Source organism: Heliangelus exortis, chromosome 4 (genome assembly GCF_036169615.1).
Source record: "Heliangelus exortis chromosome 4, bHelExo1.hap1, whole genome shotgun sequence".
Lineage (NCBI taxonomy): Eukaryota > Metazoa > Chordata > Aves > Apodiformes > Trochilidae > Heliangelus > Heliangelus exortis.
This window is the reverse complement of record NC_092425.1, coordinates 39,659,636-39,674,632: the sequence shown is the minus strand read 5'-3', so window position 1 is coordinate 39,674,632 and position 14,997 is coordinate 39,659,636. Positions and strand designations below refer to the sequence as shown.

Below are 14,997 nucleotides of genomic sequence, written 5' to 3'. Positions count from 1 at the left end.
TATAGTTTTATATGACTGGAGTATGTTTTATTAGGTCTTAATTCTAACTGAGCTTCAGTAAGGTGAGCAAGAGTTTGGTTTTCAGGTTGTGTTAGAAGGTGCAAGATAAGTAAATGTCAAGATAGCAAGAGGAAATGTCTCTCTGTGCACTCATCTGTGAATTAATACAATGACATAAAAGCTAAAAAACAAATTGCAAGAATCAAAGAATGAGCTGGATCTGTATTCTCAGTTGGAGAGGTTTATTTGTTGGGTTTTGTTTTGTTTTTTTAAGTAGAACATTTGGAATGCTTCATACTATAATGAATTAAAGGCTGAAAGACTCATCTGATTTTTCACACATTTAAATAATTTTCCTGCTTACATCTCTACAAATCACAGACATTAGGGCAGGAAACATCTTTTGTGTGACTTCAGTGGATGTGTAAGGAAGCATTGTTCTCTCTGGATTCCTGATTTATCCTTTCCATCAATGAGAGTGATGGGAACATATTTGTAGAACTCAATAATCTCTTTCACGGAATTAAATTTCTGGGGGGAAAAAGAAAAAACTGTAATCAGTGACTGAAAAGGAAATTGCTAGATGGTTTTACTTACAGCATGAGAAGCCTTGCAGATGGCAGTATTAGAAATAGGTAATATTTTGTATAGAGTTAAGATTTGATTAGATGGAAGCAATCATAAAAGGAAGAGCACCAGAGTTTAATCCTCTTTTTTCCTTTGTGTCTCGTGTAGCAGAAGGCAGCTGTCTGCTAAGGCAAAAAGGGAGCCCTGAGGATGCAGTCCCACCTGTAAAAGGTGGTGCTGGGAGATGTGATGATAGATTTTGAAAACATGTAGAAACTATAAATCATTACTAACTTTACCCTGTCAAAAGCTGCACTTAATTAGCATTACACAATACTCGACATTGCAAATTTCATTGACCAGTGATAGGACAAGGGGTAATGGGTGTAAATTGGAGCACAGGAGGTTCAAGTTGAATATCAGAAAAAATTTTTTTACTGTAAGGGTGATGGAGCCCTGGAAGAGGCTGCCCAGGGGGGTTGTGGAGTCTCCTTCACTGGAGACATTCAAAACCCTCCTGGACACGTTCCTAGGCGATGTACTCTAGGGGGCCCTGCTCTGGCAGGGGGGGTTGGACTAGATGATCTTTCGAGGGCCCTTCCAACCCCTAGGATTCTAGGATTCTATGATTCTATGATTCTATGATTCATTGCACCTTTTAAAATGTACCTTTTATTTTCCCATTTAGTTTACTGAGAAAGTTGCTCTAAAATCCCTTAAACATATGGAGCTAGAAGAATCCTGGCAGGGTTTTAGTCTTGTTCTCTGGTGTTCAAAACAATGACATCTTCCAAGCCCATTCCTAAAATGGTGAAGGTGTGGTTTGAGATTCCTGAACTGATGGAACAGCAACAGAGCTTTCCAAGGTATTTATCCCTGATCTGTCCTGGTGGGAGTCACTTAACCATTCAAGTTGTCAGCATTAATTTAATTTCAAGACCTCTCTTACCTGTGTGTAACTTCTAAGCTCTCATCACATCACTAAGCTCTCATCACACCACTGTTTCTCCTATTGAGCTCTTCTTTGGGCTCACTGGCATTAAATCACTAGACCTGCAAGGTTACTGTGACATTAATATTTATCCTGGATCTATATTATGACCTTTACTGTAAGCACAGGGATTCCTTAGATAGGTGATGGTATCTCATGGTGCTCTTTGTCATCTCTACCTGATCCACACCTGGTTTGTAACTAAAGAATCTGATGAAATCTGTGATCCACTGAAACTTCTGTATTATTTTGAGATGAAAATCAAACCATTGAGCTGATTTCATAGTTTTGGGTGGATAATTATTACTTGTCTGCATTGGTTCTACTTTGCTGTTTTGTCTTTGCCTGATGTTGAATGTCACTGTTGCTACTAGAAATCCAGGCAAAACTGGTTTGTGTTTCATTCCATACCAAAACAGTTTTAACTTTTTTTTTAATCTAAATTTTTACTCTTGATCAGCACCAGTTCTGTTCCTGTTTTTTATTATTTTGTTTTGGCTGGAAAGTTAAGAAGTCTTATTGTAATTGTTAATCTGCTTTGAGAATTTAATTTGTGTTCACTTGGCCAATGTCACATTATTCATCCCTGTACCATAAAGCTGTAGCTCTTAGGAATGAAGGAAAAACTTCTCATCTGTTACTTTGATATTTTTTCCTATTTTACTTCATCCTTAGCTCATATTTGACTTCCAATAGTAAGTTCTGACTCTCTTCATGACTGCTAGATCATTAAGTTGACTTAGACATGGTGATGATGAGCACTGGTGGCCCAAAATTTTATGTACTTGGCTCTTTTGCTGAAACCTCACACTTTTGTAGATAAAGATGTTTTCCTTCACTCTAGAAGACACCTCTGGTGTCACAATAAATCCCATCTGCTGTTCTGGGGAGATAGGAATAGGTCTCAAGGATTGTGAAAGCTGTAGTTTTAGTTGTTTGGGGTGGCTGTAGGACTGTGGACTACTTGTTGTTCTCCTGGTGGTAACTTTTGACTTAATGCTGTTGGTGGAAGATGTTCTGGAAGGGCTCTCACATCTAATTTAAAGAGCCAGGCCAGTTAAATGGATGATGAACAGAGTTGGAACTGATCTGTTTGACTCACTTTGAAATGAATTGAGTTGAAAGCATGTGTGAGCAATGGCTTGATATTGAAAAAAAGCTGCAAAGAGTGAGGGAGTGGTGAGGATGGAGGAAACATCTATGGCCAGAACAGGGAGATCCAGAGATAGAAGTCCCTAAGCTCCTGTATAAAACAGACACTGAGTTGAAGAGGAGCTTAATTTTGCCTTTAATTTTTAGCTGCTGCTTCTTGAGCTGACATTGACACTGTAGACATGCTAAAAATGTGCATTTTGTGTGTGGTAGAGCTCATTTTGCAAAGGTGGCAAGAAAACCACTTGTGTGTGTGATCAGATTTCAATCTCTGCAAGGTTTTGATTTCTTTATCTTTGAAGCAGCATTGTAGGACTCAATCCCTATAATCCTCAATTATAGGAGGATACTCCTATATCCTCAACACTCAAAACTGTCTGGACAGGAGGAACACCACAGCCAAGGAAAGGCTGCTCAGGACCTGAATGTAAATGCCTTAATGAGTTTAATATAACATATGAATTACAAATGGAGATGTGAACATCTGCAGCTAAATTGCAAGCAAAAGATACAGCTCTACTAACTGTTTTATTATTTATTTCTTGTTGTTATTTAATTATTTTTATTCTTCTGTTTGTATTTATTATATTCCAGCTTCATACTGATTTGCCTGCATGGGATTTTAGGTGCTTGCAGTTGATCACCACCACATTGACACAGAAATAACAGGTTTTTTTAAAGAAATAGCACAGGATGATTAATGTTTCTTCCTCTTCCTTATGGCTTTAAAAGGCTGATGATGTGCACATGAAAGTTTAATTAAAAACAAACAAAAAATTGGTAATAGAATTTCTCTTTTGATTAAAGTATTGACACCTCGTATGTAAAAAAAATGAGGAGATGCAATCACATAGGGAAAAGGGAATAATTATGTGAAAGATAAACCCAAGTTTTAAATGGACAGGAGTGGACTAACCCAAAAGTGAAAACATACTGCAGAAAATCAGTAGGATTGGCCCTTTGAATACAATTAACAGCTCAGGAGAAATGTAATAGGCCTGCATCTGTTCATTGTTGTTTAGACTGCTTTCTGTTTCTCAGGTGAAGAGGGAATATCCAGCTAATCTTGATAACGCAGCTGGTGTTCATTGCATACTGCAGCATGTGGTGTAGCAATGGGGTTTTTCCTTGTGCAGAGCACTCCAGAAAGCACTGTAACTGGCAGCAGTTTTGCTGTAAATCACAGCCTTACAAATTGTCTTCACCCTCCAGACATAAGAACCTTAAGCAAGCTGCAGAAGTCATCTCAACAGGTTCCAAAAAAGAACATTTTGGGAGAATCCTTTCAGCCTGCCTGAGATGGAAGGAGCTCTGCTGAGCAAGGTTGGTGCACTGCTTGTTCATTATTGCCCCTCTGCTTCCTGGGCAGCCTGGTGTTTATTTTATTTTCAGGTGTACTGCTGGGAATAATGTGTGGAAATGGGAGGCTGCTAGTTCTGTGGTTCCCCTGCACTACACAGAGATGAGCAGTAAAACAATTCTGATTTTTTTTCTCTTGTCGTTGAGCTGTGTGAGGATTTCTGAATTAAAAAAAAGAAGGCTTAAGGTGGTGTGTTCACAGATTTGGCCTGGTAAACCCAAGTCTGAGTTCTCTTAGTTATTCTTTCAGTCTACTATTTACTCAACTATTGTGCATTAAATAGATGCTTGAAATCATTACTCTGGAATTGCAACTTTCCAATTTGACTGGGTCAGACCCATTGTTCAACATAGGTACTTTCCATGCACAAGTTGGAACATACAACAGTCTCATAAATTTCATTATTTCCTGAGATGGAAGGAATTGTGTTCTCTTCCCTTTTTGTTCAGTTAAAGTTCTTTACATATAAAAGTAATTTCCTAGTTCCCTTAATTGTTAAATCTGTTGAAATGAAAATTTAGATTTATGTCTGTGGTGTAGTATGTGAGTACAGAATGTGTACTACAGAATATCCTACAGTGTGTGACATCACTTCTGTTCCACTTTTTTAGTAGTTGCTTCTTATCTGAGCTTTTTTTTTTTTTTTACAAGGACAATTTATCAGGAAGACTAAACAATATAAGAACCACAGAAAACTAACCTTGCTTTCTACTAAACCAGACTAAAGTCTGAGGAAATTATTTGGGAAGCTCAGTTCAGAAATGCAGATTTTTTTTTTTACAGAAGGCTGATGTTTCCCTACAGCAAGGCCAGGGATCCTGATCTCTCCTACCTCTCTGCTTCCTACACTTTCCAGTGTGCTGGAACAATGCAGGATTTTTTTTCCCTTTCATTATTAAACCAGTGTTCCTGAAGAACAGCTTTGCCCTTCAACTCTGAAAGCTGATGAATCCTATCCCATGTTTTCTGATAAGGATCCAAATGGAAATCTTGGACCTGCCAAGTTTATCAAGTTAGCTTGAGTCAGTTTTGATTTCAGGTTCTTTTTTTTTTGATTTTTTTTTTTCAGTCTGTCTATAGAAAAGATAAGTTTTAAAAGCATTGATAAGCATGAAAAGGACATAATTCAAGGTTCAGCTGCAGCTTTGCTGCTGCACCTTACTTGGATTTCTGTTGTTTGCATAGCTTAAAAAAATCCAGCATAGTAGCTTTTCTCTTTTTTTGCTGTGCAGCTGGTCCTCCCATATGCTGGATTTCATGCCCAGCTGAGCATTCTTAAGTTCCTTTAATTTCTCTTTGTGAGTATTACATCTTTGTAGGAATGACCATTTCAATTTTAACTTTTTTTTTCTGGTGTGAAAGTCATGCAGGTAAAATATTTGCCATTTGACCATAAAGGTAGAATAAGGTTTAAAGTCACCATGAGTAGAATTTAATTTAATGATGTAAAAAAAAATTGCTAATCTAAAGATACTTTCTCTTTAAATTTACCATGTCTGAAACACTTGATTTGGTGAGGACCCACATGATTTAGTTGCTTCTGAATATCCATAACTTGTCCTAGTTCCTCATTTTTAAAGAAGATACTGAGTCCCCTTTTGCCATATGAGAGAAAGTCAATGGGAGACATTATGCAGCAATCACAGCAACAGGCCAGGCTCTCAGAGTTGTAAATATTTAAAAATAGCTGCTTATATTATAACAAGTTATAAAATATTCTAAAGTAATAAATATACCTGGAAAGGGAGGACTTTTCCCCTTTATTTTACAGGTTTTACTTAGAGTTGGTAGAAGTATTTTAAGCACTTAAGAAATTTTTGCATCAATTTAAATCTAAATTTGAGCATCCTGTGTAAAATTCAGATTTAAATTGTGAATTTCCTTGAAACTTTAAGACATAATATTGTAAAAGACACTTCAGTGAAACAGCAAGTTTGTTATGTGGGGGAGTTTATGACTATTCCTTAATGCTAAGAACCTGTCAAGTGTGGCATAAAAGCAAGATATTCACATTAAATGTGCTTTTACTTACATCATCTCCTCTGAGCCCTGTTCCCAGTGCATATTGTTGGCTCTCCTCCAGAAAACGCACTTTAATGTTGTAGACTCTTCTTCCATAATAAACAACCAAAACATAGGGCTCAGTGTTTGATTTCTTGGAACAATTTCTAACCAAGAACGTCTCGTCCTGTCCGGCACAGATTTAAATTGTGAACAAAAAAAGCCAAACAAACCTTGTAACCCATCATGAACGGTTTAGAGGCATTTTCCCCAAAATTTTACAAGATTATTTACAAGATTTCCCCAAGATTGTTTTCCCCAAGGTTTTACCCCCTGTGTTGGCAGGGAAATTGTACTTACAGTGCTCTCCTCTAACAGTGCCTCCTCTGCCTCCTGGCGATCATATTCTCCAATGTACCACTCATATTTGTTCAAATCCTTAATTTTAAGATAAAATAATCAGTGTGGAGAAGTTAAGCAGAAGCACAAGCCAGCCAAACCAGAGCAGATCTAATCTGCATGTCAAGCAAGCTGAGCACAGTTGGTAAAAATGATTGTAAAGCATCTATATTGAGAAGTCTTGTTAGGAAATCCAAACCAAATTAAGGCACCAAAATTCTTATCCGTGGTTTATTTCCAGGCCATTTAATTTCTCAGGAAAATGTTTTCAGTTCTTATGGTATACATGTGTGTGCCCTGTGGTGATAATCCTGTTTTCTAAAAAACTTTCTCTTTATGGAGAGTTCTTTACCTTTTCAATGGGTTGGGCAAGAGGTTGTGATTCCTGTTTTACAAGAGAATGTTTTAATTTGCTTTTGCATGCTGTGGATGGCATAGGAGATGGTGACCTCTTCACTGACAAATTCTCTACATTTAACATGGACCCTGTGAAAACAAATTCAGAAGGGAAATAATTGTGCTTTTTCAACCTTCAGTTATAATTACATTTTACCTTATCAGTTTTACTTAGTAACACTGAGAATAACATTTCCAGTTGAGAAACCCAATATTAGCCTGTAAAATTTAGAGCTGTCATTTAAGACTTGTCTTGCACTGATGCAGCAGCAGTGATTTCAGATTCATGCCCTGAGAGACTTCACACATTGGTTTTTAATTGACCTCACTCTGCCAGGTTCTTGTGCACAGAAACGTAGCAGAATATTAAACTATTACATAATATAATATTAACATATTAATATTATATTAATATAATATATATATAATATTAAACTATTATATAAAACAGCAAATGCTAAATAAAAAAAATACATCTGGTCCACAGGGTGGCTCATTCTGTTCTGCTCCCACCTTTTGAGCCCCTTGGATTTGTGTTGGATCAGATTAAAGCCCCTTACTGTAAATCTAACATTGTTTCCACCAAGTTGTTGAAATCTTAAATGATTCAGTGGTTCTGCTGTGCTGATGAATTTCAGTCTCCTCTGCAGTTTGTTTCAATTAACAAATTTAGGACTGAGAAGTGCATCAAGAAGCAGATGAAGGTTCCCTCCCCAAACAAAGGTAGGTACAGGGCTGCCCTTTACCAGCCAGACCCAGCTTGCTGGAGATGCAGGAGTTAGGGGATGCTGCAATCATCCTGAGAAAAGCAATGTGCCTGTATGTATAGATCCAATGTATAGGTTGGATGCAGCTCAAAATATGTGGAAAAAAAAGGTTAATTTGAAGAATGAACCCCACCACACCCTGCTTTACAACAGAAAGCATTTTTGTTCCATGCAGTGCTGGGGAGAGAAATGACCTTGTGTCTATTGTAAGAGAAAATGAGAAAAAAAAATGATTATCAATGGCTTCCATCTTTTCCTTCTGGTTACTTTCACAAGAGGCAGTCCTGTTTGCCAGAGTGGTATTTCATTATATTTTATCTATTGTTCATGCTTTATCAGTTTATTATTTTTCTACCCATACGTAGCACGTGGCTGAATATTGTAGAAATTTGCCTTGGAAGTCCTTCTTTCACAGCAGAATAATTATTTTCACTGCTTCATGCACACATGTCCCATGTTCTGGTTTATAACAGGGTTACATTTGTTTTTAAGGCAGTAAACAATGTGCACTGATCTCAGTAGACAAATAGCCATGATCTTCAGCAGCAGTCAGTCTGCTTAGAAAGGAAATCACTGCTCAGAGGGTCTGGGACATCCATTTTGTGGTTCTGCAATCTGTTGGAGTTGTCAAAATGCAAATCTGTCACTGTTCAGCTTATTGGATCCTGGGTTTGACATTTGGGTTCACATTGCATTTTTTGTGCCTAACCCCATATATATATATATTTTTTTTTTTTTATTTTTTTATATATATATATATTTCTTTTAAAAAGATATTCTACAGCTGGGACCATGTTTGCTTTGTGACTGGTGCTGTGTATGCTCTGTAGTGGGTTTTTTTTTCTGCTTTTTGCTTTTATTTTTTGGTATTTTTTTTTAAACTGTGGAGACAAAGTGGAAAATTGTCTTGCAGTGCTTGTGGTCTCATTTGGGTGGAGTTAGCAGCTTGCTGTGAAATTGGATTGCTTTACATTTTTTAACAGAAAATAATTTGCTTTCAACAATAAAATCTAAAATAGACAAATAGGTACTTGCATAAGATAAAAGAGGGTAATTGTCTTAAGTTCAATAAAATTAATATTTCGTCTTTAATTTTTTTTTTTTTTTAATCCAAATGTGAACTTGAAAGGAAATTGTGGGATGGCAGGAGGGGGAAGGCTGCTTGTTTGTTCCATGAGTGTGAAGTGTTTCACGAGGGCAAAGAGTTTACAGAGGGAAAAGGAGATTAAAGGAGATTATGCCATCCAAGAGAGCCTGATGACCAAGGAAGTGTCTGGAGATGGAATGGGAGAAACAAAATAAAAATAAAAAAAAGGGATTGAGAGAGTGCTGAGAATATCAAGCAGTCTGCCAGTAGATGCTGGGTTTTTCTGTCTCTTTTGGGTTTTGGTGATTTTTTAAAAATAGGTGTAACCATACTGAAAGGTAGGGATGAGCCACATAGAAATTTGGGGTTTAAAGCTACTGAGGTTGTATTTATCTAAAAGCAATGTGACAGCAGGCTTGGTGAACAAGACAGAATGTGATGTGATGGCAAAAAGCTAGCACAACTTTTAATGATGTCTGTAGAAATTCTGCCTTCAGGATTAGGGGGACTGTGCCTGGGAAGCAAGTGGTACTGCTGTGTGTTCCATTCAGTCCTGGGGATCTTAAAGAATTCCTGGGAAAACGAGCAGAGGGCCATGGCCATGGTTCCTGGGCAAGCTGCAGCACAGGCTTTTTCTTGGCAGGGCAGCCCCCCAGTGTTAATGTTGGCTCTCAGGATGTTCCCCTAGGTAAAACCTCACAGTTTGGGGGATGTCCTGCTTCCAACCATGGTCATTGGACAGACTTGGTTGATTATGTCCCTCCCTCTAGGAATCTGGGATAAATCTAAAGGGATTTCGTCCAAGATGAGTGTTATTTGTGTACCCAAAGGCATAAAACTCAGAGGAGCAGCTCTGCAATGTCCTGAACAGTTGTGGTTTCCATTTAGCCCAACTGGCTGCATCTCTGCCTGGCAAAGCAGGGAATGATGCTCACAGCATGTTCTTTCTCCATGGGTATCTCTTTGGATTCCCAGTTTTTTTTTTTCACCTCCTCCTTTTCCTTCAGTAGCTCACCTAAATCATCCCCTTCCTTTTCAATGTGGGGGGGTCTGCAGTGGGTTAGCACTTGCATTCTAGGTTGGGTGTTTCTTAGCTTAAACCAGGCATAGGTTTTAGCTGAGCAAGTAATTCTCTGCTTATTTCTTTACTGCTGTTAACTGTGCCATCCTTTGACTTTTTTTCTCCTTGCTTTCTGTAGCAATCCTTTTATTCACCAACTCCATGCACTGCAACTCCTCCCTGCAGATGCACACAGGTGGCAACACAAAGCTCTTCCTCATCCTTCTTCATCCCTGCCTGCTTTAGTTTACAAACCAATCTCTGGTTCTTACCTGAGCTGCAAATGCTTTTAGAGCTCCCCGTGGACTGAAAGCTGGGAGAAAGCAAGGAAAGAGACTCATATCACAAAAATTATTTCTGGTGGTGCTGAGCATTTCAGAAAGAGTCAGATTAGAGAGCAGTGCAGAGCTGCTGAGCCCCCTTCCCTCCCCCTACTGATAGCATCTTTGGGCCTGCCTGGGTTTCAGGGGGTATTTAGCATCCTCTGACAGATTCCTCTTCCATTATTTCACCAATTTTGAAGTTAAATATATTTTCACTCTCTGCAAGAGCCTTTGGCAAGAGTTGCACATTTATAACTCCACGTGTAGTGAAGCACTGATTGCTTTTTTTTTTTTTTTTTTTTTTTTTGTTCTGAGCCCATTCCTTTCTAATTTCACCTGATATTCTCAGTCCTAGGGGAGGAAAACCCAGGGAGCAGTTGTTCCCTGTCCTTTCTGATTTTCTGGACTGCTGCTGAGTACCCAGCTGGTATTTTGTTGTGCTGTGGAGTGGAACAGTTACAGAGGAAGGGCACCAACAAAATGAAATCCCATGATGGAGCTTGGTACCACTTGAGGAAACAAAATGCAAGGGGGTCACAAATGTCATCATATTTACTCCAGAGAATAATTTTATCTTGGAGAAATGCCATAATCATAGGCTGGATGAGAGATGGAGTCTAGGAAGTGAAATCATTCACAAACTTCCTATACTTGAGCCTACTTAATCCTTTTTTGGGTTTTGTTGAGTGCTTTAAGAAGATGTAGGTTTTAAGACACATTTAAAAAATATTTGTGTAGGTTAAAAAAAATAGGAGAAACTGTGGCAGTTTTCTATGGAAAAATAATTCAGTTTTGGGAGGCCAAGTGTGTGTTCTTATAGAAAATATGGGGGAGAAGATTTGCTGAGACTGGAGGTGGCAGAGCTGCTTTATGCAGCACAGTTAACACCCTGCCACACAAAGTGAGGCAAAAAAGTGTAATACAGTGGGATGCTATTAAAGGTAAAAATCACAGAAGCAATTAAAATAGCTTGAAAGCAATTCCCGAAGACTGTTAATATGAATTAGGGCAAAATATTATCACTCCATGGCATCAAAAAGCAGTATCACATATATATATATATATATATATGCAGATAGATAGATAGTAGTCATAGTATGTACATATATATATATATATAGTATTCATAGTCATTTTCTAAGGCAGAATTTTTAGTCCTTGAAGCACCTAGTACAACCTTTTAAATTTCTTACATTCCTACCTGGCTTCAGGATGATGGTTTGGTTTGTACTGTTGTGCTTGAAAAGCCATTCCAGGTGTCTCCCCCAAACCTGTAGCTATCAGAATAAAATAATAAAAAAAAAAAGAACTTACAATTTCCTCTTAGGTGTAGCTTTGACACTCTGTAGCAGCTACTGAGAAATAAATGAACTTAATTGAATTCATAGGGGAGGGGAGAGGAGTTCAATAAGAAAATTGGCTGCAATCAGTCTGCCTTAAATGAGTCAGCTAATGAGTTCTGTAGGAAACATTTTTGCCAGGGCTGGATGTTAGGTGGTGAACGTTACAAGTTTTGCTGATGCCAAATATGCCTTAATAAAACTTGAAATAATGCAGAGTGCTCTACTAGAAGGATACAGAGGGTCTGTAAATCCTTTTTATTGGACAGGCTGGAGAGGCATTGGGTGCATTGAAGCAGGCAGTGCTATTTCCAGCTGAAAATCAGGAAACTGCACAAAGGGAAATGCCAGAGGAAATTATGAACTCCTTAATACTGAGGTGTAAACAGCAGAAAAATCATGCAGACTCTCTCTCTTTGCAAAGCATTTCAGTGTAACTTTTTTTTCCATGGACCTTCATGCACACATAACACAGAGAGTGGCTTCAGCTCTTTTTTTTTTTTTTTTTCAAGTTGTATGTACATCTAAAGAGTTTATATGTTTTTGAAAGAGGTTTGGTGGTTTGGATCTTTTTGGTTTTAAGGTTTTTTTGTGTGTTTTTGCTTGTTTATTTTTTTAAACACTCTGCTTTTTGTAACTTTAAAAAGCTAAAGCTATTAAAAGTGTTTTATTAAAAATTGCCCTAAAATTACAAGAACGAGATGGAAAGGAGGGTGATATTCTCTGTGCAGATCCAGTCTTTTCAGGGTGTCCTTCAGGTTAACCTTTTCAATTTATCCTTCAGATTTTTTCAGGTTCTAACACTCTTATTTTCCCCAGCATCTTAAGACTTTGATTTGCTTAGAATAAATTTGGTACCCAGGTTCCCCAAGTAGCTGTAGATGATGCCAAATTAAATTCCCTTTTTCCACTTCATCTTCCACAAGTGTTGAGGTGACTCTAAATCCCTGTTCTCACCAGATGCTCACCTGGGAGCTGTCTCATTTAAATATAGAGCCAGGTGAGCTGGTTCTACTCTGAGGAAAAGTCCACAAATTAGTGTCATATTTTTAAGTACTAACCTTGTTCTCTTCCAGGTGCCTATATAAAAGGAGAACATAGACAGTAAATATTGTTCTTTTGCTTACCAGCTTTACCTCACCCCACCAGACCCAACTATCTTTAATATTAAAGCAATTTACAGACATTCAATCATTAATAGCTGATCACTTTGTCAAAAACTCAGGCTGAATGTTGCCTGACAACAAGAACTGAATTTTTAGGGATCTAAGTGAGTGTGTGGTTTATCCCAGTGATCATCATTTCATAATGACTATCGGGCATCAGTTTAACTTGCAATGTGGTTTTCCATCACTGATCTTGTATTAAATCAAGAGATTGATTTGATTTGGAGATAGACAGTGTAAAGATCCAAATTTTAGTCATTTCTTTTCCATCTTTTCAACTGACAGCACAATTATTTTTCCTGTCATGGCAGATACTTCATTCACAATCACTGTCTGGAGAGTCTTAATTCAGCACAAGATGTTACAAAGGAGAGAATGATGGATGGCTGTCTAGAGGCTTGATTTTGAGTCATAATTTTTCACTGCTCTATTATTTAACTTCTGTATTATTTGATTCACATGGGAATAGTATTAATTTTAATTACTTCGATACACACAATACAACACATACATAAATACAAGACAATAATACATAAATAAGGATGTTTTACCCTTTTTAATCATTGCACCTTGATTGTTCCTTCCCCAGTAATATTTCCCATTGCTTAGAAATTAAAAGTCTCACTTAGGTTGGAAGGGACCTGGGCTCATCTCTAGTGCAAACTCCTGCTTAAAGCACGGGGAAGTGGGAGATGAGATTTGGCCTCAGAGATTTCTCCAGCTGGGTCTTGCAAACCTCCAGAACATAGATTTTTCTCAAGAATAGTTTAGTCCATTTTGGGGCAGGATTTTCCATTTTTCCTTCCCAATTTCAGAATGCTTCTCTTCACCTTTGGCAGAGCTTGTTTGGGTCCTGGGGAAGGGCAGTTCTACTCTCAAACCTCTCTTTGGTGTCAGAAATATCCTGATGGGGCATCCTGCAGCTCACACTGAAACTGTTTATGTCTTTGGAGCTATAGGACTGGTAAGTGATCCAAAGGAAATTTTATCTTTTCCTTGTGAGGAGATACAGAGTATTTCTCCTTAGGATGTAGCCAAACCAGGAGCCTGTTAGGAGCTGCAGTATTTGTGCAGCTGTACACTGATAGATTAACCACAGATGTAGGATATTTATTGTTCTTAGGGGTGCTTTCATATTTGGGTTGTAACGTGTCACTATCTAGCATAAGACAAAGCTATTTGTGTTAAAATCTTAAATCTTCTCTTTCTTTCCAATATCTTTTTTTTGGTCTTAAATGTTCATTACAATATCAGAATCAAACCACGTTTTGTAATTCTCTTTCAAACCACAAGAGTTTCTAACCATGACCAGGGTTCTGTAACAGCCCCTCCCAACCCCCAAGTCACAACTGTGAAGAAAAAAAACTCCAAGGATTTGAAAGTTAAGAGTTAGAGAAGTCTATAAAGTAGGACTACAGCCCTTGTGATAGGGGATTGCTGGAATGTGTATGCTTTGTATGGTTGTTATATATATGAAGATGATTACTTACTTCGTTTACTTCCTTAACAGATAGATGGCTGGAAAAGAAAGAATTACATGGAAAATACTTCATTATCCTAAAATAAAAATCACTTGAAGTGCTTAAATACTTTGATTATGTCATCTTTGAAAATTAACAGCCCTTGGCATGGGAAAGATTTTGTTACTGCTGTGGAAATTGAGTCTGATTATTTTTTTACAGAAATAATTCACAGGAAAAAGTAATGGACTTCAATAAAAAAAAAAAAGGGAGCATCCATTGAGTTCAATATGGTAAATGGGAAAAGGTTTTTTTAAAACATTTGTTCTGTGAGGAGGGGAGAAAAGATAGGAATGATGATCAGCTTTCCTCACTACTTTTCATCCATGCCAAAATGTCTTACTACAAACTTTGAAGTCAGCTATAAGTGGAGGGAAATTCCTTGAAGAGTTAAAAAAATTAAATATTCATAGAGGCAGAATAGAAAGTGTAGAGGACAGGAGCTACAACCCAAGAAAAGAGAAATGGAGAATGTTCCTCCAGGTCCTGAGTCAAGTAGGTGTAAAAATATTTTTCTGCCTGCTGCTGTTGTACCTGATCAACAGGAATATCTTTATTTTCTGAAAAGGTTCATCACAAAATACTCTCCCTGAAAAGGGCAATGCATTGAGTCTGACACCTTTTGTTAGGTGTCCTGGTTTTGATGAGCACTTATGAGATGCAAGCTTCTAAAATCATAATAACAGAAGCCTTAGAAGGTGTCATTTTAGGATTTATTCAGCATTCAGCTTCTAAGATGCCTTCCAGCATCCTGCACATGCCTGTGTTTGCTATGAGGTTATTTATAGAGTGGGTAACTAATGATGTTTTAATTGTCCAAGTCTTCCAGATCTGGTTGGAAAACAGGACTTGGAGTGCTGAACCACAT

The 14,997-nt window shown here is 37.7% G+C and overlaps 1 protein-coding gene across 1 annotated transcript in view; it reads right to left on the bottom strand.

The window, feature by feature from the left end:
* Positions 1-27: 27 nt before the first annotated feature.
* The window catches only part of CLNK (cytokine dependent hematopoietic cell linker), a 51,284-nt gene continuing 36,314 nt past the window's right edge, over positions 28-14,997 (bottom strand). Inside the window, exons 12-19 of the mRNA XM_071743966.1 lie at positions 14,100-14,127; positions 12,505-12,523; positions 11,305-11,380; positions 10,053-10,093; positions 6,823-6,956; positions 6,432-6,509; positions 6,103-6,258; positions 28-531 (exon numbers count right to left, since the gene is read on the bottom strand). Coding sequence (XP_071600067.1) covers positions 385-531; positions 6,103-6,258; positions 6,432-6,509; positions 6,823-6,956; positions 10,053-10,093; positions 11,305-11,380; positions 12,505-12,523; positions 14,100-14,127 — 679 coding nt within the window. The 3' untranslated portion in view covers positions 28-384. The remainder of the gene's footprint in view (positions 532-6,102; positions 6,259-6,431; positions 6,510-6,822; positions 6,957-10,052; positions 10,094-11,304; positions 11,381-12,504; positions 12,524-14,099; positions 14,128-14,997) is intronic.